General features: G+C 48.7%; 2 protein-coding genes across 4 annotated transcripts in view; both read right to left on the bottom strand.

Moving 5' to 3' along the window:
- Window positions 1-262: 262 nt before the first annotated feature.
- On the bottom strand, window positions 263-1,748 carry SH3BGRL3 (SH3 domain binding glutamate rich protein like 3). The gene is made up of 3 exons (XM_007178662.3): window positions 1,565-1,748; window positions 818-985; window positions 263-704 (listed from the first exon to the last, which is right to left on the bottom strand). The coding sequence occupies exons 1-3, from the start codon at window positions 1,610-1,612 to the stop codon at window positions 639-641; spliced, it is 282 nt and encodes a 93-aa protein (XP_007178724.1). The 5' UTR covers window positions 1,613-1,748; the 3' UTR covers window positions 263-638.
- A 1,200-nt stretch (window positions 1,749-2,948) lies between these two features.
- CEP85 (centrosomal protein 85) overlaps window positions 2,949-21,156 on the bottom strand; it is a 34,434-nt gene continuing 16,226 nt past the window's right edge. For all 3 annotated transcript variants that reach the window (XM_007178663.3, XM_007178664.3, XM_007178665.2), the window contains 11 exons: window positions 20,362-21,053; window positions 19,403-19,536; window positions 18,876-18,993; window positions 17,616-17,801; window positions 11,873-12,025; window positions 11,497-11,651; window positions 10,244-10,358; window positions 9,260-9,310; window positions 6,450-6,557; window positions 5,072-5,297; window positions 2,949-4,680 (listed from right to left, as the gene is read on the bottom strand). In XM_007178663.3, coding sequence (XP_007178725.2) covers window positions 4,520-4,680; window positions 5,072-5,297; window positions 6,450-6,557; window positions 9,260-9,310; window positions 10,244-10,358; window positions 11,497-11,651; window positions 11,873-12,025; window positions 17,616-17,801; window positions 18,876-18,993; window positions 19,403-19,536; window positions 20,362-21,053 — 2,099 coding nt within the window. In that variant the 3' untranslated portion in view covers window positions 2,949-4,519. The remainder of the gene's footprint in view (window positions 4,681-5,071; window positions 5,298-6,449; window positions 6,558-9,259; window positions 9,311-10,243; window positions 10,359-11,496; window positions 11,652-11,872; window positions 12,026-17,615; window positions 17,802-18,875; window positions 18,994-19,402; window positions 19,537-20,361; window positions 21,054-21,156) is intronic.

Genomic DNA, 21,156 nt, shown 5'->3' with positions numbered 1-21,156 from the left:
GACTGGCATGCAAACGTGCAGTATACACCAAGGCAATGGACACCATCACATGCATGTGCACTGGAGGGTGACCCACCCACACTGTCTCTAGAAACCGTTGGTCCACACAGGTATGTGTGTGCTGGGTATATATCCAAACACACGCACTATCAATCAATCACACACAGAGGTGCCACACGGGAGCACAGCCTCAGCACAATCACATCTACCAGACTTGCTCAGAGCAGGGACCCAGGATGTCCAGGCCACACCAGACACGATGCCAATGGAATGGAACATTTAATTGTTTCTGCAGTGCTCCCGGATGGGGATTGCGGGGCCTTTGGCAGAGCCCTGGCTAATGGAACCAACAAAGGTGCCCATCAGCCAGTGCCAGGCAGGGTGGCAGCCTCAGGGCCAGGCTGAGGACAACCAGCACTTGGGCTGTTGCTTAAGACAATTTCTGAGACTAGTGGGTAAGGAATGTTGCCTTTGTATAGAGGAGAGAGGGCTACAGTTAGAGAGGGGAGGAGCTAGGTCTTGGGTTTGGGGGAGGGGCTCCAAGGTCGGAAGGTTAGGAATAACGGAGTTGTCACAAGGTCCTTCATGGGTGATGGCTGGGGGGAATGTGGTGACGGAGTCCAGGGGGCTGACTTGGCTCAGGCCAGTTTCAGGAACTCCTGCAGTGTGTTTTGTTCCACAGCCTCCACAAAGAGCTCATAGTCCTGGGGGAGGGGACAAGAGGTGGTCACCTGAGTGCTGGTGCTTTGTCTCAGGTCTGACTCTGGCTGGTATCCTCCTACAACACTCCCTCCACCCCCAACCCCCAGGCCCATACCCCACAGTACTGGTCCCCGTTGACAATCTGGGGTGGGGTGGCCTTGGGGTTGCCCGCCAAGGCTCGCATCTCATCCCGCAGGGCGTTGTCTTGGGAGATGTCCACTAGCTGGTACTGGATGCGCTTCCCATCCAGGATGCGGGTCACCTCGCTCTGCTGGGACTTGATCTGGGGGCAAAGGGCGGGCAGGGGTTAGTGAGCAGACTGGAGGGTTTATGGGGGAACCCTGGGCAGAAAAAAAGGGACTGTGGCCAGGAGCTTTTGTCCCACTGTCCCGCTCCACTCCCTAGGGGAGGGTTCTGGCCACTAGGAGTTGGGAGGAGGAGTCAGGATTGTGGTGGTGTGGAAGGAGAGAGGGACCACCAACCATGAGGAGGGGAGTCAGAGTGAACATAAGTGAGATAAATTAAGGGTGGGGAGAGCCAGGAGCTCGGCAAAGAGAAAGCAGGGCAGGCCTAGGTGGAGACGGGGAAGGCGCCACCTCCGCCCCAGGTACACACACAGTGGAGGAGAGAAAGGGCAAGATAAGGACATGGTCAAGAATCAGCCTGGTAGTGGGGGTGCAGAGGACCCAGGATGCCCGAAGGAGGTGTTCAGTGTTCAGGATGGGGCCGCGGAGCCTGCCCCCACCCAACTCAGGAGGCCGCGCCCAGCACCTCGCCACCCCCGCTCCGGGGGCGGGTCCCAGGCGCCGGGTCCAGAGCAACAGGACCACCACCCGCGCTCTACCCCAGGGCGCGCACTCACTTCGCGGGAGCCGGTGACCGACGTGCTGTAAACGCGCAGGCCGCTCATGCTGCGGATGGGCCGACGGGCCAACGGGCCGACAGGCAGACGGGGTGGCGGTGGCAGCAGCTGCACGGCCTGGAGACGAGGCCGCCGCGCTCGGGAGCGGTTTCCTTCCTGCTCAGCCCGCGAGTCATCGCTCTCGGGACCAATGGGCGGCGCGGACAGGCGCGCGGCCGGGGCGGGGCCTGCGCGACCCCGCCCTGCGCAGCGCCGGGCCCCCTCCCGCCCCCCTTGGGGACCGGGCGCGCCGAGGATCCCCGTCCCACGCAGGGCCGCCCTTTTCAGCCCTCCGAGCTGGGGCTGACAGTGTGAGGCTGGGGAGCAAGCTGACTGCAGGAAGGGCCGGGGAGGGCGTGGGTTTGGCAGAGGCCTCCCCTTCAACCTCGCGCGGGTTTGCTGCACCCAACTAACTACCCACCCCCGGTGCCACGACAGCGCTGCTCCGCTCCGGGCTTTGAAGTCTTGGGCTGTTTTCAAACCTAAAGTTCCCCCGCTAGGGAGCCTCGCTTCACGGGCTGCCCCCCGACCCCAACACGCACACACTGCCCCAGGGGCCACCCACACGTAGCTAACCCCAGGGCACACCACAGCACGGAGGGCCTCCGATTAGAGATTTTCCCAGAGTTCCTCTCCGCTCAGATCGGCAGGTTTAGACAAGTGAGGGTGGTGGCAGGAGACGGGGCCACACCCTCACAGAGCCAGATGGAGGCCAAGGTATGAAAGAGGCTTCTAGTTCTGGACTGGGTGGAGGTAGAGGCTGGTGTCAGGACTCCTGAGAGTCTGGGCCCTTGTTAAAGATCCACCGCTGGTCTTGGGGTGGCCCCAGCCCCACGCCAACTCCTCGCAGCAGATGGCACAGGGTGCAGAGGAAGCAACCAGCCCAACCTTGGACACTCAGCCATCTGTCTGGGGTTGGACATGACACCCCTCATTAGTCCTCCCAGGTCCAGGGCTCCGAGAACAGCCCAGGAAGACAACCCTAGCTCCTGGAGGCAAGCACAAACGAGTCCTGCCTTGCTCTGGGGAAGCCACTTCCTTACAGCAACCCACAGGCAGCAGACTTCCTCCTCAGAGGATTACTGAAACTCAATGACAAACTTGCTCTGTGACTCAGGGCAGCTTCACCCAACAGAAAGTGCTGTGGGAAGAGATCTTATCTGTCCCCACAGAAGGAGAGGAGCAGAAGTGGTAGAAATACGGACATGAGGCTGGACCTGCCAAAGTTCCCTCCTTGCTGCTGTTTGGAGAACTTGGCTAAACACCCAGGCTTTTAGCTCCAACAAGCCAAAATGAGGGGTGGAGTATGAGCTGATGGTGATGGAAAGCAATGGGAAACCAAGGAGTCTGTTAAATTTTTATTTTGTAATCAAAATAGGCAATACAAACCAGTTGACATAACAAGAATTCATATAAATAACTGCTTTATAAACGTTATGAGGAAAAATACCCGTGAGCATGGTGGCTGGGCTGCCAATACAGGGTGGAGACCAACCAGGCAGCTCTGCCTTTAGGAGGCAGGAGCCCAGAGGCTGAGGGGATGGCTGGGTGGGGCTGCTCTGAATGGAAGGGATAAGTCACTCCATAAATAAAACACAAACTTGTAAAAACACTTAAGAAGGAGTCTCATTCAGGCCAGGAGTTAGCTCCAGGATGCTGCCCTGCCAGCCCAAAGCTTAGCAAGAATCTCCCAATGGCTGGCTCTGGACTCCTGAACTACTCAGTGCTCCCCCTTCCCCACACATGGCCTGGCTTGGCCTGGCTCCAGATCTAGAGGAGGCCTGGGGCTGGCCCAACAACCAGATACAAACAACTACGAGATGCTCCCTCAACGAGGAGGCAAGAGAAACCAGAAAGCAGAGGGTCCAAAGGCCCCGGAGAAACAACGAAAAATACTGAAAGCTGTACCTTAAAGCTGACCTGTACTGGGTACTCTGACCTCTCAAGGAGCCCAGAGCAGGAAAGGGAAAGGACCCCCAATCCCAAACACAAGAGAGGCACAAATCAGAAGGCTGGGCACTGGCCCCAGCCCCGGGGGGAAGGGGGTGAGCAGCTTGACAGTTGCCCTGCGGTATCCTGGGGGAAAATCCTGCCCAAACCCAGAACCATAGAGGAGTGAGTCTGCACTCAAAGCCCAAGAAGGGGGCTACCTGGCCAGCCTGAGAACAAAGGAGAAAGGGCTGTGCTAACCACACGACCAGGGTCCCAAGGGCACGGGGCAACTAGAGTGGGGTCTCCTGTAAACGGGCATGGTAGCACAGATGAAGAAGCCCCTGGTTATAATCCCTGGGCTCCCAATTCTAGTTAGTACTTTGCTAAGGAATAGATCACCCTGAGGCATCTATGAGAACAAGAGCCCTGAGGAAGAAGCAGTGGGACTGGGCCTAGGAAAACCCAGAGCCAGCTCAGGTCCCAGGAAGGCTGGCACATGGGGCCTGAGAATTCTCAAATGGCCATTGTTACTGGTACTCAGCCTTTCCTGGCCCCTCTAAGGAACTCTGGGCATCAGTACGACCAAGGTATGCAGTGGGAATGAATGTGGAGCCATCCCAAAGGATGGAGAAAGGAGGTAAGCGGCCTGCTTGCCTTTGACGTCAGCCTGCAACTGGGAACAGTCTGTGAGGACTTACCAGTCTACCTGCAAAAGTTAATTATTAACTCACCCTCAAAGGGTGAATCAGGATGACAGGACAAATGCAATCCAACAAGGCAAAGCCAGAGTGGGGCAGGGCAAACAAAATTCTCTAATCAGCCCTTGGCCCCAGATGCAGGCTCATACCTCCCCTCCATCCCTTCTCTCTGGGAATAGCAGCAGACAAGAGGCAAGAGATTGTCAGGGCAGGACCTGCTGGACCAGGCTCTCAGCAGACCAGATTCTCCCTTGGGGAATACAGCCTGTCCCACCCCCAGCATTCCTCACTGTGTGACACAGTTTTCTCCCATGTCCTGGGCGTATCTGTCTGACATGGTGGTCCTTAAGTCCTCGATGTCACGGCGTAGCTGTTGAACCTCTTCTAGTTTCCTCCTGATCACATCCGGCTTCTGAAAATCTAGCTGAGTCCCTGCGTGCTGTGTAGCTGGGGAGGAGAGCATTTCGAGAGATTATTAGTAAGTCACTCAGGAGACACTTTCCTGTGAAAAGCGCAGTACTGATATGCAGTACCATAAGGCCTGTGGTCTTGGAACATGGCACTTTTCAAAAAGCACCTAGGGATAATGGGCTGAAATCTTGCTGCCTAAGGGCCACGTATTTGTTTGTCCTTCACCCAGGTACCCCATAAGGATGCCTGTTTCCAAAACAGATTTACTGAACGTCTACTTTGCAAAACGCATAAACTCCCAGAGGGTGGTGACCAGGTCTACGGAGCCCAGTTCACACATTACCAGTAATGATAGGAGAGGTGGATAGGGCTGAGAGGAGAATGAAAGCCACTCTCTCCTGGGTCCCAGACTGGCCTGAGGACTCACAGTGAATGCCCAGAAGCAGGGAGAGATTGGGGTCATGACCCTGGGCCCTCTGGGTCACAATGCTACAGACAGCCTGCAGATCTTGGAGGCAACTGGCCAACTCCTGATGCAGCTCAAATGCCAGCTGGGCCGTGTCTGATGAAGACGGGGACCCTGACTGGGCCTGGCGCAGGTGTTCTTGGAGCGTCAGATTCTTCTCAATGAGGTCCTGGTTCTGTACTGAAAGCTGAGCAGATAGAGAGGCAAGCGCATTAACCCAGGCCCAGGGAAAAGCAGAGTATCCGCGCATGAGTGTGGATATATGTATATATGTGTGTGGAGGGGAAGCTATGAGTCAAAGGTGATGTCCCCCCTCCCTGCACTCCCCTCTTCCCCCTCAATATCAGGCCTAGTTTCTCCTGCAGGTAGGTTGGGCCCACAGGGCTGCAGCATTGGAGGGGAAACTGCACCCCAGCAGACTGAGTCAGCAGCCTCCAGGTTTCTGTTCAGGAACCAGAAAAGATACTCCCGCCCCTCGGAACTCTATCTGAAGCCAGTCCCTCAGCCAACTCTGTTAGCCAGGCTATCAGAGAAGGCTTAACGTGAACTGTGAAATCTGAGGAGACACTGGTTTCAATCTCTCCCTGCCACCCTGACAAAAGTGGCCACCAGCCAGCCGGATCAGAGTGTGTCAGAGGAATAAAGCAGGCAAGAAAGACAACATGACAGCTAGTGGCCACTGGGTGGGTAGGGACGAGGTGGGGCTGAAGAAGCTGGGGACCTGGAGGACATAGTGCTGAAATGTGTCCTGCCTTTTCAATGCTTCACATCAGTGGAGTCAGGCTTCACTACAGAGACCAGCTATTCACGTCTATCTGTGCCTCTTTCCCTCCCTTTCCCAGAACAGCTTAATGCACACTCCTTTCCTTCCTACCTCTATTCTGTTTTAAAGACACTGAATAGAGTTTCTCCTCCAGTCCCCGCCCTCCACCCACACTGGGCCATGTGACAATCCTAGTTCTGGGAGACTTCTTCCTCAGCACTTGGGCAGTGACCTTGGCCGCCCCCTGCCGACAGCTCTGTTTACTCCATGAGGATCACCAAACCTTCAATCTTCTTGAACCCTTCATCCCTAACCCCACAAACCTGTGGCTGTGGGAATACAAAATAAGAGTGATTTTCCATATCCAAAAAGCATTCCTGGGTAATTATGGCCACTCAAAGGCTTAGGACCTTTAATATAAAGGATGATGCAATGTCCCTTCTTACTCCTCTGCCAAAAAAGCTTAGCAGGACCTCCCAAACGTGGAGGGCTCCTGTGGGAGAAGGGATCAGGAGGATACACAGAGAAATCAGGTTTGTAAAGACAGTACCAAGAGGCCTAGCTGTTGCTGCTCACCTCTTTCACAGCTGTGCGCAGCTGCTGCAGGGCTGTCTCCCTCCTTTGGGCCTCCTCTTTCAGGGCCTGGCTTGTTCCTTCTTCTTGAGCCACTTCCTGCTCTAGGCTCTGAATCCCATGGCAAAGAGGGTGGGAGAACACATCAGGGGTAACAAGTCTACTTCAGACCATATTGCCTCTGGTCTGGACTATATACATAGTAAAGCTCCACCCCGCCCACACACTGCTGCTAAGAGATTATTTTACAACAGCCCTGATCTGTGACTTTGCATCAAAACCCTTCTCTAGCCCCTGACCATGTAGCAATAGAGGCCAGCTCCTCAGCAGGGCATTCTAGTCCAGTCTGGCCCTTACTTACTTTTCTAACCTTATCTCTTTCTACCCTCCGCACAGCCTCTACTCCAGTCACACTGAGCGACTAACTGGCCTTCATCCCCAAAGGTTCCAGTTCCAATACTGTTGCTCACTCCTCTTCCCCTTTGCCCAGAATGCCCCTCTGCTCTGCCAGAACCTTCCTTAATCTGCAAATTAGATCCAATTAATCCTAATATTGCCCTGCTACTCATACCTCCATCATGGCTCATGAGTACATTTGTTGGCTGTGCACATGATTCCTCCCTCCACTAGACCATAACTTTCTTGAGGGCAAGGAACGTCCATTGAATTGAGTTCAATTATTTATCGAGCACTTACTGTTGACAGGCACTGGGGATACTAAAAAGAATACCAAACTATCCCTGTCTTTGAGGAGCTCACAGCCAAATGCCCTTGACAATACTGTATATTAAATGCTTTTGACAGAGATGAGAAGGGGTAGAGAGAGCACTCTCTCAGGCACCTAATCTAGTTATAATGCGTGTGTGTGTGTGTGTGTGTGTGTGTGTGTGTGTGTGTGTGTGTGTGTGTGTGTGTGTGTGTGTGTGTGTGTGTGTGTGTGTGTGTAGGGGTAGTCAGGGGGTCAGGAGAGGGAGGTATTTATATTTGTTATCTTCTGCCTCTCATTCTGGTTCATTCCAATTTCCCCCCAGTTTTGAAACTGACTTGAATAAAGTATAAATAATATTTCTGAACTTTTCCATTTTGTATTAATAAAAAATTTAGCAGCCAAGGAGAATGTCTCACCACTATGAAACACCCAAGGTGACCATTTTGAATCTACCTAGTTCCACCAAAGTCTCATCATGGGTAAATATACTATTTTAAATGCTGTGGAACCTCAGAGTTCCAGGAAACATACTTTGAGATACACTAAAAACTACTAAAATCCTGGGATTTTAAATGGATGTAGGGAATTCCCCAGCAGTCCAGTGGTTAGGACTCTTCACTTTCACTGCCGAGGGCCTGGGTTCAATCCCTGATCAGGGAACTAAGATCCCGCAAGCCGAGCGGTGCAGCTAATAATAATAATAATAATAATAATAATAATAAAAAATGGATGTAAACACTCACTAGGCTTGACTATCTCCTTACAGGACTTGAAATATGTAAACTAAATAGACCCACATAATGGCAAGGGTAGGACTGCAGCTTTCAGTTCTTCCTCAGTGGACGTGCATCTCTCCTGTTTGGTGTGAAAACCTCTTTTAGAGTCCAAAGAGAATCTGTACCTAGGATTTCTTGGAGAACCCAATTAAGGACACTCCTACTCTGGCCCAAAATAGAAACCAGGAGTTGTCTTTGATTTTTCCTTATTCTTCAACCTCCTACATTCTATCAGTCACTGATTCCTCTCAATTTTACCTCCTAAAATTCATTTAAGTCTGTCCCCTCACAACTCCTTCTTGCAATGTTGCCTTATGCATCATCCTTCATCATCTCTCACTAGGATTTCTGCTACAGTCCACTGGCCTCCAGCCTTGTCGCTCTCCAAGTGCCAATATTCTTCCACACTCAAGCCTGAGCTGCAAACCTGACCACATCACGCCCCAATTAAATACTATAGTAGATTCCCATCACTTACCTAAAGAATAAAAGCTAACTTAGTTGAACAGTCCCAGCCCTCCCATAGTCCAGTTCTCCATTTACCACCTTACTTCAACAATATCAAACTGCTTGCAGCTCCATGTGCAAACCCTGCTGTTTAATGCCTTCATGTTCCTACCCATGCTGTTCCTTCTATCAGGAAATACCATCCTATCCTGCACCTCCTCACTGACTGGCTAACTCTTCCTCCTCCTTCAAGAAGGCTCATGAGAGCTTCCCTGGTGGCACAGTGGTTAAGAATCCGCCTGCCAATGCAGGAGACATGGGTTCGAGCCCTGGGCTGGGAAGATCCCACATGCCGCTGAGCAACTAAGTCCGTGCGCCACAACTACTGAGCCTGCGCTCCAGAGCCCGCGAGCCACTACTACTGAGCCCGCGTGCCGCAACTACTGAAGCCCGCGTGCCTAGAGCCTGTGTTCCGCAACAAGAGAAGTCACTGCAATGAGAAGCCTGCACACTGCAACGAAGAGTAGCCCCCGCTCGCCGCAAGTGGAGAAAGCCCGTGCACAGCAACGAAGACCCAATGCAACCAAAAATAAATCAATTAATTAAAAAAAAAAAAAAAAGGCGGCTCATGATCTCCAGAAACCCTTCCTTGACCTCTCTACTTCCACTGACTCTTTTATGCTCCCCCAGGGTAATACGGATGCTCTAACAGTACTGTGCTAAAACCCCTTCCCAAAAGAATGTAGGCTAAAAGCACTGATTGGGTCTCATTCTTGTGCTCTTAACACCGAGTAAATTGCATGGCAGAGAATAGTGTTGGTTGAATTCTAGAAATTCCATCATTAAGTCCTGCCCACCATGTCTCAAGGACTCCAGCTGACCTGTACTTGTGAACGTAACTGATCAATCTTCTGCTGTTGCTTCTCCACAATCTGAAAGGCAAAGTTATCAAGGAAGGCTGTAAGCACATGCTGATAGCGAGGTCAGAGGGCAAGAGGCTGTACTAGGATCTGTGGTCTGGCTCTTAGCCCAACTGGCTATAGCCAGTCAATAGTGAGAACAGAGTGAAGACAAGTTAGCTCTACCTACGGAAATATAACCCAGACTCCCTATCCTGGCTAACTAGCTTCACACTCCTGTGCTCTAGTCACAAAGAGATTTAAACAAAGAGGAATGTAGTGTGGACCTATGACCACCATGGGGAAGTCGGGTGGAGAGAGACACCCTCACCCTGATGATTGTAGGCCAGTAGAATCAACTTCATAAACAGCCAGTGTATATTCTGGTTCTTTGGTAAAGGACATGACTGAAAATTCAGTTTAATGAAGCTTGCCCTATCCAGGGCTGTGACAGTTATCATTACTTATAGCTTTGGTCACACTGACTGTTCGAGGAGAGAACCTAAACAGGCCTAGTTTCCTGTCCTTTGAGACCTCAGGTACTCTCTGAACCATTTCTGGGTCTTCCTTTTTGCTGACCTTCAACCAGTCTCACTGCTAGGCCCTGAGCTCCTTCTTTTCTGCTGAATTAGAGCCCCCTCACTGAGTAGAACTTTGCCCAATGCAAGAGGTTCTGAATAGGGCCTGAGCCATGAATGAAGTGCACCAAGCTTCAGCGCACCATTTTGGAGCATATAAATTTGGATGTTCAGAGGCATGTTCTTCCCTAACTTTGCTTGCCAGTCATAAGGATGAATATCTAAAATGCAAATTTATTACACAGGGATGACTTCTCAGAAAAGAGAGAAAAACTCTAGGCAGCAGATCCTAGGGGGCTCAGGGTCAGAAATTCATGGTTCCCTACCAATACCCAATCTTTTCTTTCCTCTAAGCCTACCCCGTTACAGCCTGGACACCCTCAGTCACCTTTCGAAGGGAATCACATTCCTTCTGCCAGGACTCCATTTCCACTTGGGGACCTTCTCCCCGTTGAGCTGTATCTTCTCCACTGGCCGCCTCCACACACTGCTTATCTTGCAGGCTGAAAAACAGTGGCCTCTTAAAGAACTCTGAAGTTAGAGGGATGTGGCTTTGATTCCTGATTCCGCTACTTACTGTATGTTTTGGGGCAAGACACTTACGCCCTTCCAAGCCATAGGTGGGGATAATGTCTTAGGTCTGTATAACGTAGGGAGTGCCACACAGAAGCTGCTTGCTCAGTCTATGCTAGTTCCATTCCCTAGAGGTCAGCATCTATACAATGTGCTACCAATTCTCTACCTGCCCAAGGTTTTTTTATTCTTTGTTTTGATATTTAAAAGTAAACATTCATCACATGTATTTAAATTATAAAAGTCACATGTATATAATGCAGAAATTTTAGAAAATACCAAAAAAATCTTTTTTCTTTGCACATACAGTCTGGGGCAGACCCAGCTATGTCCCCTAACCTTGTTTCTGACTCCAACCAATGGTCTCCTCCCATGGATCCCCACAATCACTTTCATCATGGCCCATCTGCTGAAATAAACAACAGGGTCACTGTGGTTGAATATGGGATGAGAAATCCAATCCATCCCATTAGCAGCTGGATTTGGTCCAAGAGGCTGTTGAAACACAGCCACCACATTTTCAGAAACTGCTATTAACATGGAGGAGGCTCCCAAGACACCGTGAGAGTACATTATGGCATCTTGTTTTGTTCTCAGAACCTGCTGTGGCAATCGAGAGCAATCCCTAGGGCTGAGGAGAAGAAACAGATGCTCCTGGTAAGCTTTACCTTGCAAGATTCAAAATGTGGATAACCCCCAGTCCTCAGCACCAGGATCTACTTTTGCAAATATAGAGATACTCATTTTCCAGTTTATAAAGTGCTCCCGTTCATTCAACACATACATATTCAAGGATTATTATCTAGTATTATTATGCCAGGTACTGAGTTGGAGCCTTCCAAAGGATACAGTGACAAATCCCACCCCACTGCACCACTATACCCCCCACATTCCATCTCAAAGACATAGTCTTTGTCCATAAACAGCTTTCCTATTACTTACAATCCAAAGAAAATGAAGCTCAGAGAAGTGAAGTGATTTGCCCAAAGTCACACAAGTAGTGAGTGGGGTAGCCAGGACCAGAACATAGCTCTCCACTCCTTTCCTCAACCCCACAGGGGTATTTACCTATGTCTAGTGGAGGAGAATTCTGCTTCCCTCTGTCTCAGGCTTTCCAGTTGAACCTCCTTCTCTCTGCAGGCTGCCTGGGTCTCCTCCAGCAAACTCTCCAGCTCAGTCACTCTCTCCTGCAGCTCTGTGCTCTTCAACTCAGAATCCTTAAGCTGAAAGACAGGATTCCATGCTTAGGTCAACAGGCCAAGGAAGACTCTGTCTGGGTATCTCAAAAAATTTGCAGTTCAGTTGTGATATGAGTGTGGACATGACTCCTTTGGGATTTTCCTTTCAGGAAGCCACAAGGTAACTGCATGCAGCAGAGGCTGAGAAACCCCCCCTGCTTGGCCACTCCCTTCTTGCCCCAGGTATGCCCAGACATTGCTGCTACCTGCTGGCTCTGCTTCTGATGGTCTTCCAAGGTGGGCAGGTCAGCCAGGTAGCGTTCCAAGGTCTCAATACGCTGCTGCTTCTCCCGGTTCTGCTCAGATTCCTTCTGACATTTCTTTTTCAAATTATTGATATGTTTATCACGACCCTTGACCTATTGGGAAGAAATGTCGAGAATCTGTCTCCACTGACTCCTCTACAACCCTGAACACCAACTTTTTTTGAAGTGATGTCTTTGCCCTTAGGGCTATAAATGTTTTCCACTACAATGAATGCAGGAAGCTGATAAAATTTTGCCATTTGAGATTAGGGCATAAAATGCAGAGGTAACACACAAGAACTTTCTAATCAAGGGCAAGGAAGGGGGGCTCCTTTGGCAGTTTTCAAAAATTGGTAGCTCTACTGTATAATAAGGAATTTGGGACTTCCCTGGTAGGCCAGTGGTTAAGACTCCGCACTTCCACTGCAGGGGGCTTGGGGTTCAATCCCTGGATCCCTGGTTGAGGAAATTCCGCATGCTGCACAGTGCAGCCAAAAAAAAATTTGTCTGGTCTTTGTCCAGCTGTCTGGGAGGTAACTTCTAAACTCTTAGAATATCCCAAATAATAGAACAGGAGTATCTTTGTTTTTCTTAGTGGACCAGAGCCCACCATAAATGCATTTATGCTAATGAGATGACCCAGAATGTAGACTGGTCACTATAAAGACCAATGGAGTTGAGCCCAACTCCCTGTGAAGAGGGGACAAAGACAGGAGATTGAGTTCAATCATGCCTACATAATAAAATCCCAATTAAAAATTCTGGACACCGAAACTCAGTGGAGCTTCCTGGTTGGTGAACACATGGATGTGCTAGGAGGATGACAGGCTCTGATTCCAAGGGGGAAAAGGTATGGAAGCCCTGCTTTGAGGACTTTCCCAGACCTCAACCTATTTGTCTCTTTATTTAGCTTGTCCTGATTTGTATTTTTATAATAAAACTGTAATCCTGAGTTCTGAGTTGTTCTGGTGAATTACTGAACCTGAAGGGGTCATGGGAACCCCTGGATTTATAGCCAGTTGGTCAGAAGTATATAGGCAGTCTAGGGAACCTAAAACTTGCAGCTGGCATCGGAAGTAACAAATAAGCATAGTCTTTTGGGGGACCATGCCCTTAAACCTGTGGAATCTGATGCTAACTCTTAAGTGGTCTGCATCAGAACTGAATTGCAAAAGTAAACATAACTGTACATACAGTAAACATACAGCCAGTCTGGTCTGTTCTGGTGAGATAGATAATGCATTCTTCCCTAAGCACCACATATGATATAAAGCTAAGCAATCATCTGGAAAGGCTAATGAGACTCTAAACTCCTTGAGAGGAGGGGCTGTGTCCATTTTGCTTATTATCATATCCCCAACACACAGCACAATGCTTGGCACTGAGCAGGCAATTAATTAAGATTTGTTGAATGGGGATTCCCTGGTGGCGCAGTGGTTAAGAATCCGCCTGCCAATGCAGGGGACACGGGTTCGAGCCCTGGTCTGGGAAGATCTCACGTGCCGCAGAGCAACTAAGCCCATGCGCCACAACTACTGAGCCTGTGCTCCAGAGCCTGTGAGCCACAACTACTAAGCCCATGTGCCACAACTACTGAAGCCCATGCGCCTAGAGCCCGTGCTCTGCAACAAAAGAAGCCACTGCAATGAGAAGCCCGTGTACCGCAACGAAGAGTAGCCCTCCCCCAGCGCAACTAGAGAAAGCCCACACGCAGCAACGAAGACCCAATGCAGCCAAAAATTAATAAATAAAACAAATAAATTAAAAAAAAAAGATTTTTTTTTGTTTTTGGGTTTTTTAAAAAATTTATTTATTAGTTTTATTTTTGGCTGTGTTGGGTCTTCGTTTCTGTGCAAGGGCTTTCTCTAGCTGCGGCAAGCGGGGGCCACTCTTCATCGCGGTGCGCGGGCCTCTCACTGTCGCGGCCTCTCTTGTTGCGGAGCACAGGATCCAGACGCGCAGGCTCAGTAGCTGTGGCTCACGGGCCCAGTTGCTCCGCGACATGTGGGATCTTTCCAGACCAGGGCTCGAACCCGTGTCCCCTGCATTGGCAGGCAGATTCTCAACCACTTCGCCACCAGGGAAGCCCAAAGATTTGTTGAATGGAAACTTTTTCTTCACTATTAAGGCTTTTTCTTTGCCTTATGAAAAAGGAAGCTGGAGGAAGTAAGAGAAAGCAGAGAAAACGTAAGGCAGATCTACTGATGCCAAAGAGGCACAGGCCTAATTTAATCCAAACATAACACAGTACTAAGAGGGATCCCTGAAAATCAGTCAAAACCTTTACCCCAGGTACAATCTTTAAGCTCCATGTGATTCTCCAGATTCTCACATTTTAATATGCATCAGAATCACCTGGGAAGCTTATTAAAAATGCTGATAACCAACTGTGAATTAAAAAAATGGTAGACTGGCCAGAGATGTTTATCTTTTCTCTCTTCCAAAGCATCTCTAAAACAACAGGAGGAAAATAAAGTACTGATTTTTAAAAGTCAACAGAGGAGACAAAAGTATACAAGATATTTCAACATGTTTTCAGAAGATAAAAGTGATGGGGGGCTTCCCTGGTGGCGCAGTGGTTGAGAGTCCGCCTGCCAATGCAGGGGACACGGGTTCGGGCCCTGGTCTGGGAGGATCCCACATGCCGCGGAGCAGCTGGGCCCGTGAGCCACAGCTACTGAGCCTGCGTGTCTGGAGCCTGTGCTCCGCAACAAGAGAGGCCGTGACAGTAAGAGGCCCACGCACCGCGATGAAGAGTGGCCCCCACTTGCCGCAACTAGAGAAAGCCCTAGCACAGAAACGAAGACCCAACATAGCAATCACTCAATCAATCAATAAATCTTAAAAAAAAAAAAAAGTGTATATCATGACCACACCAATGATGTTTTCTAAATAAATATTTCTTTAAAAAAAAAAAAAAGTGAATGGGGGAGGGCTTCCCTGGTGGCGCAGTGGTTGAGAATCTGCCTGCTAATGCAGGGGACACGGGTTTGAGCCCTGGTCTGGGAGGATCCCACATGCCGCAGAGCAACTAGGCCCATAAGCCACAATTACTAAGCCTGCGTGTCTGGAGCCTGTGCTCCTCAACAAGAGAGGACACGATAGTGAGAGGCCCGCGCACCGCGATGAAGAGTGGTCCCCACTTGCCGCAACTGGAGAAAGCCCTCGCACAGAAATGAAGACCCAACACAGCCATAAATAAATAAATTTTAAAAAAGTGAATGGGGGAGACTTCCCTGGCAGTCCAGTGGTTAAGACTTCACCTTCCAATGCAGGGGGTGCGAGTTCGATCCCTGGTCTGGTCGGGGAGCTACGATCCCACATGCCTCGTGGCCGAAAAACCAAAACATAAAAAACAGAAGCGGGCTTCCCTGGTGGCGCAGTGGTTGAGAGTCTGCCTGCTGGTGCAGGGGACACGGGTTCGAGCCCTGGTCTGGGAAGATCCCACATGCCACGGAGCGGCTGGGCCCGTGAGCCACAACTACTGAGCCTGCGCGTCTGGAGCCTGTGCCCCACAACGGGAGGGGCCGCGATGGTGAGAGGCCCGCGCACCGCGATGAAGAGCGGTCCCCGCACCGCGATGAAGAGTGGCCCCCACTTGCCGCAACTAGAGAAAGCCCTCGCACGAACCGAAGACCCAACACAGCCAAAAATAATAAATAAATAAATAAATAAATAAAGTAGCTATAAAAAATAAAAAATAAAAAAATAAATAAAAAGGAAAACTCTTTAAAAGAAAAACAGAAGCAACACTGTAACAAATTCAATAAAGAATTTTAAAATGGTCCACATCAAAAAAAAAAACCTTAAAAAAAAAAAAAGTGAATGGGGGGATAAATGACTTGGAGCAGAGGAGTTATAATCTGCAGTAGGAGTTACAGACAACTTGGAAAACAATGTGCCCTTCACAACCCGCAAGAACCCCTGTACTTGAAGCACCAGATACCTGAGGGAGGTATGTATCAGCCACAGACCTGAAAAATAGGGGGATTCACTAGAAGTCTATGTTCAGGTTAGCCGGATACCATTCTCACCCTAGGTTTCCCCAAAAGGAGACTGAAGATTTATTCTCCGGAGAAAGCAACTGAGAGTCAAGCTCAGGGATATCAGTCACGGCAGAGAGAGAGAGAGTGTGAAGCACTGTGTTGAAAATAAGTATAAGTAAAAATCTATGTATAGAACTATGGGACTTTAAACCTAATCTCCTTCTCAGTGTTGAGAACCCAAAGGCCAAAATCATTCCTGTCCCCAGTCTCCCCACCAGGCAGCAGGCTGAAGATTCTTTCCTAGAGATAGTGAGATGAGACATTCAGATACTGATATTTGAGGGTTCCCAAGTGAAAAGGGCAGACTAAGTCTGATCATCCCACAGGGAAGCCCACCAGGCAACTACCATGAACCCAGAGCTTCCACGCAGCTTTAAAATACTACTGATACGTTTTTGTTGTTTGTTTTTTTCCGGCTGCAGCGCACGGCATGTGAGATCTTAGTTCCCCAACCAGGGATCGAACCTGTGCCCCCTGTAGTGGAAGCGTGGAGTATTAAGCACTGGACCGCCAGAGAAGTCCCTAAAATACTACATTCTTAAATATGAGCACTCTTTCATTCAAGGATCACCAAGCCTCTAACATGAAAGACACCAAAACAAAATAAAAAGACCTGAAGGAAACAAGAAACAACACTATGAGCAGATGAAGATATCTCAAAAGGTATAATCAATATCATCAGAGAAAAGATATTGCATTCATGAAACAGAAACAGCAAAAAATGCAATAAAAGAATACTATTCAGAAATATAGAGGTATATATCAGGAGAAAGAAAAGAGTTGAGGACAGATAATTCTGTGGAGTGGGGCTGGGCACAGAACCACTAATTTTTACTATAAATATGTTGATATTTGATAACATGTTGGTTATTTAACTTAGATACATGTATTATTTTGATTAAAAGTTTCTTTTTTAACAAGCCTCTAAGTCTATGCTGTACCAGTGGCACCAACATCACCTGAGAGCTTATTAGAAATGCAGGATCTCAGGGCCCCCTTCCCTCCCACAACTACTGAATCTGTATCTGTATTTTTATCATGATCTCCAAATGATTCTTAAGCACATTAAAGTTTAAGAAACACTGCTTTAGCTGACTTCGATGCAAGTGGTCCAGAACTAAACATTATTAAACTGGTCCCTCAAGAATGTCTGCATTAGTGCAACCTGTGAACAGAACCAAAAGATTTAGCTCCTTCTATGATAACCAATCTCACCCTAAGGCAATTCTAAGAGCACTGGCAAAAATGTTAAAACTCCCAAAATATCTGCATATATGGGATTCTTCACCTACTTTTTAGGTAGAGTGAGGAGAAAACAGGCTGAATGATGTACCACAGGTACATCTTGCCACAGTACAATCTCGTATGACTGCCCAGGCTGATTTTCCACCCAGGCCAGCTGGTAGCCCATCACAACCTGGGACAGTGAGGGATTATACGGCTTTCCCTGTTTGTGGTAGTTTTGTGCAGATGAAGCAGAAAGGAGGGGTTCCATTTCTAACACACTAATCCTGCATAAGAAGTCAATGTAGGGGGTTTCACCCAATTGGCTCCTCCAGGTTCCAAGAATAGGGGTCAGAAACAGCTTAGGGTCTGGCAGGAGAGGGCTGACTGCCAACTCCTTTGTGAATTAGAAAGCTATCAGCTCCTTAGCTCACCCTTTCTTCCTGTTTCTTCCCCTCCTCTGAATGCTTCTGCAGTGCCACTTTGAGTGACTCTCTGATGAGCTGGACTTCAACTTCTGAAGCAGAGAGTTTCTTTTCAAGCTCCATCTTTTCTTTGCTCAAGGCATCTGTCTTCTGTGCAAACTGTGCACGTAAGAAAGTGTTCTCTCGCTGCAATTCCTGCAGAAAGATTCTCAATATATAACTGTTCCTTACCCTGACAGTCCCATACACATTACTTATACCTAGTATACTTTGTGGTCAAATATCACTTTTCTCTAAGAATTTCTTTAAGCAGTGCTTCTCAAAGTGTGGTCCTAGGACTAACAGCTTCAGCATCACCTGGGAATTTGTTAGGAATGCAAATTCTTAAGCCCAACTCCCAGGCCCACTGAATCAGAAACTCTGGGGATGGGTCTCAATAATCTGTGTTTTAACAAGCCCTCCAGGTGATTCAGATGCATACTCATATTTCAGAACCACTGGCTTAAAGCAATATTTGATGAGTTGTAGTATAACAAAGGAATACAGGACACTGTATCAGAAGACCTGGGCTCAAGGCCTGGTTCTCCTCCACTCATTCTCTACATGACTTCAGGCAAATTCTTCCTCCTTGGGCCTCAATTTTCTCATCAGTAAATTAGAGGACCGAACTAGATTTTATCTAACGGCCCTTCTTACACTAACATTCTGATTCTACAAGATGGAACACTACCTTAACAGGCCCACTAGGTGGCAAAGCCAGTGCAGTACTATAATCTGTCTAACAGACATCACTCAAAAGCCCCAATTACAGAAGAAGCTTGGCCAACTTCTTTTAGAGCTACTGACCTAAATGAGAGTGTGGTTTCCTTCAGTCGCTCCTAGACATGGAAGAATAAAAGTGGGAATGGCTCTAAATCCTGTATTACCTCTGCTTCCTCCTCCATTTGGCCAGGGCTGGTATATTAAGACTTCTCAAAGCATCACTCAGTTCTAGGGTCTTACTACGTACCTTGCTCTGCCTTCCTTTTCTCCCAAGTATGTCCTGATACCAAGGCACCTGGACTTCCACCTGATCTACCATCAAGCCTTTTCTGCCCCCACAAGGGCAGAACAGAAGATACTTTATAATTAAGATGTTTACTTTTTGAGGGCAGGGACACCTTATATCACTTGGTCCATTTTCTATCTCCTGGACGCCTAACAGTGCCAAGCACAGGGAAGATACTGAGTTATGACAAGCAGAATGCCATCCTGGCTGCCAAGGCTTACCTGCAGCCTCAGCAAGCAGACATCCCCAAAGGGGGCAGGGCGGCCCAAAAGAGCACCGTGGACTTGCAGTTCGCTCTCTCGCACTTTCTGCTCCAGCTGAGAGATATGTTTCCTCTGCCTGCAAAAGCCAGAATAGAATGAGGTCCAGGGTCCTGACACAAATCCACTTGCAATATGAGCCCCCACTTTCCTTAGGTACAAACCACACTTTGTAAGCAAGGACCTTGGATTCTGGTCAGTGCTGTTTCCTGGAGGAGGAAGAGCAAATGAGAAAACTGACAGAGGAAATGAAACATCAGCTGCGAAGAGCCAGCTGCCTCCTTTAGGCACTCCCCACAGCCCCTGCAGAGATATGCAACTGGCCTATCACATTACTCACATACTGGACTAGGCTGCTTACTGACCTAGCTCTACCATGAGGCAAGGCAGGGTCCTAAACAGAGGAGGATGTGCTGCCCTTGGGAAGACCTCCTTAGTGGGGGCTGGGACAGCAGAGGCTAGCCCTATGACACCCCTTGCCCCCTTACTTGTCAATAAGGAGCTCCTTTTCCTTCAGAAGGTTTTCATTACTGTTCAAGATGCTGATCCACTGTGCTGGGTCTAATGTGGGCAATGAAGGAGAAAAAGCAGCAGGATGGTGGCAGATGGCTCCATTCTGAAGCTGAAAGACAAGCAGGCCCAGAGCGGCTTAATCTTGACCTATAGGCACCTGAAAACACCTGAGCTACAGCTGGGTCTGCAGTCAAGGCTTACTTTGGCTCAGTCTGAGAAGGCCCACTGTTTATGAAATAATTTTAGCTCTGATGTATGACTGGAAAGAACCTGCTAGGGAGACTTCTGCCAACTGGACACTCCCTGCTCAGAAAGGCTCCAGTTTCTAAGAAAAGGTCAGTTGTCTTTCATTATCTGGCAACAGAAGCTAACCAGGAGCTAAGATGTCCTCACCAACCAGGAAAAGAGAATGTGTCCTGCTTCCTTTCTTCCCATTCTTAAGCAGCACAAGGACTTTTTTTTTTTTTTTTAAACCCAAACGTGTTATAGTGGAAAGAACCTGGGATCCAAAGATAGTTTTTGAACCCTAGAACTCTGCCACTCACCAGCTCTGTGACCCTGGACAGATTACTTATTCTAAGAACCTGGTAAATTCTACATTTACCTCATCAGAGTGCTATAAGGATTAAGTAAGATTCTGTATGTTAAAGTACCTAGCCTAGTGACTGGTACATAAATACATACACACACAGTCAGTGTTGGTGTCCTGACTCTGGGTTTCCCTTTATAACCCTCTGCTTTGGAGAAACTATCTGGTGTTCAATTAGACCACCAACAGATTTGATGACATTCACAAGACTTCATTTCCTATCTACAAACATCTTTCCTCCTTTTTACAAATGCTGTCTTTGGAGTCAAAACTTATAGGACAAAACCTATACAGTTCTAAGATCAGCACAGAAACTGCAAAATCCAAAGAAAGAAGGGTCTCTACCTGCATTTGCTCCATCTGTAAACGGATCAAATCCAGCTGCTGCTGACAAGTGCTGAGCTCACAAGATCGCTCGCGGGGATGCCAAGGGTCAGGATTCAGTTGCCACACCTGAGAAGGTAGAGGCTTGGAGAGCCCAGGGGCAGGCTGGAGTCCCAAAGGAAGAACCCCACTGCCACTAGGGTGTGGTCCATTCCGCTCACATACCGCCCCACTGCCTGGTGCCTTCTTGGTCTCAGGCAACACTTTGTATAACTCCTTGTTTGTGTCGGTTCTTGGGTTGTGGAAGAAGACTCGGTAGTGGGGATCTGAATAAAGTGTCTCCATCATTGCCGACTGATTGAGGGTAGACTCCATATTGGGAATATCAAACTTCCTCGCCTCTTCTTCTCTTTCATGGCCCACTGCTGGAAACCAGGACTGCTCAACTCCATTCTCTCCAGCAGCACCACAAAGATACATGAAATCTCTAGACAGGCCGGGAGAACGTTTCATTGCACCGAGGTCTCCATTTCTTGTCATCCCCACACTTTCAGTCAACCCTGACAAAGGAAGTTTGGAAGAAGAGGGTCCGGCAGGAGAATTTGCCTTGGCAGGATAGGTCCCCAAAGTAGAAGGCATCACATGGGCTGTTGGAATGGTTACGTGGCTTTTGATGGGCTGGAAAGAAGGACTGCTACTTGAGCTGCAAAAATCTGCGGAGAGAACAGTCTTCCATAAGTCAAAATTGAGGCAGCAAGCTTTCTTGACTTTGGCTGCTATGCCAGACATTCTCTGCCCGTCCTAAGACCAGGCAGA

Source organism: Balaenoptera acutorostrata, chromosome 1 (assembly GCF_949987535.1).
Source record: "Balaenoptera acutorostrata chromosome 1, mBalAcu1.1, whole genome shotgun sequence".
In the NCBI taxonomy this organism is placed as follows: Eukaryota; Metazoa; Chordata; class Mammalia; order Artiodactyla; family Balaenopteridae; genus Balaenoptera; species Balaenoptera acutorostrata.
Note: the sequence above shows the minus strand (reverse complement) of the source record. Positions and strands in the feature narration are given on the sequence as shown.

Coding starts and splice junctions, on each gene's coding strand:
- SH3BGRL3 (XM_007178662.3), bottom strand. CDS start 1,612: ATGAGCGGCCTGCGCGTTTACAGCACGTCGGTCACCGGCTCCCGCGAA. Junction 986..1,564: donor CGGTCACCGGCTCCCGCGAA/GTGAGTGCGCGC, acceptor CTTTGCCCCCAG/ATCAAGTCCCAGCAGAGCGA. Junction 705..817: donor ACGGGGACCAGTACTGTGGG/GTATGGGCCTGG, acceptor CCCCTCCCCCAG/GACTATGAGCTCTTTGTGGA.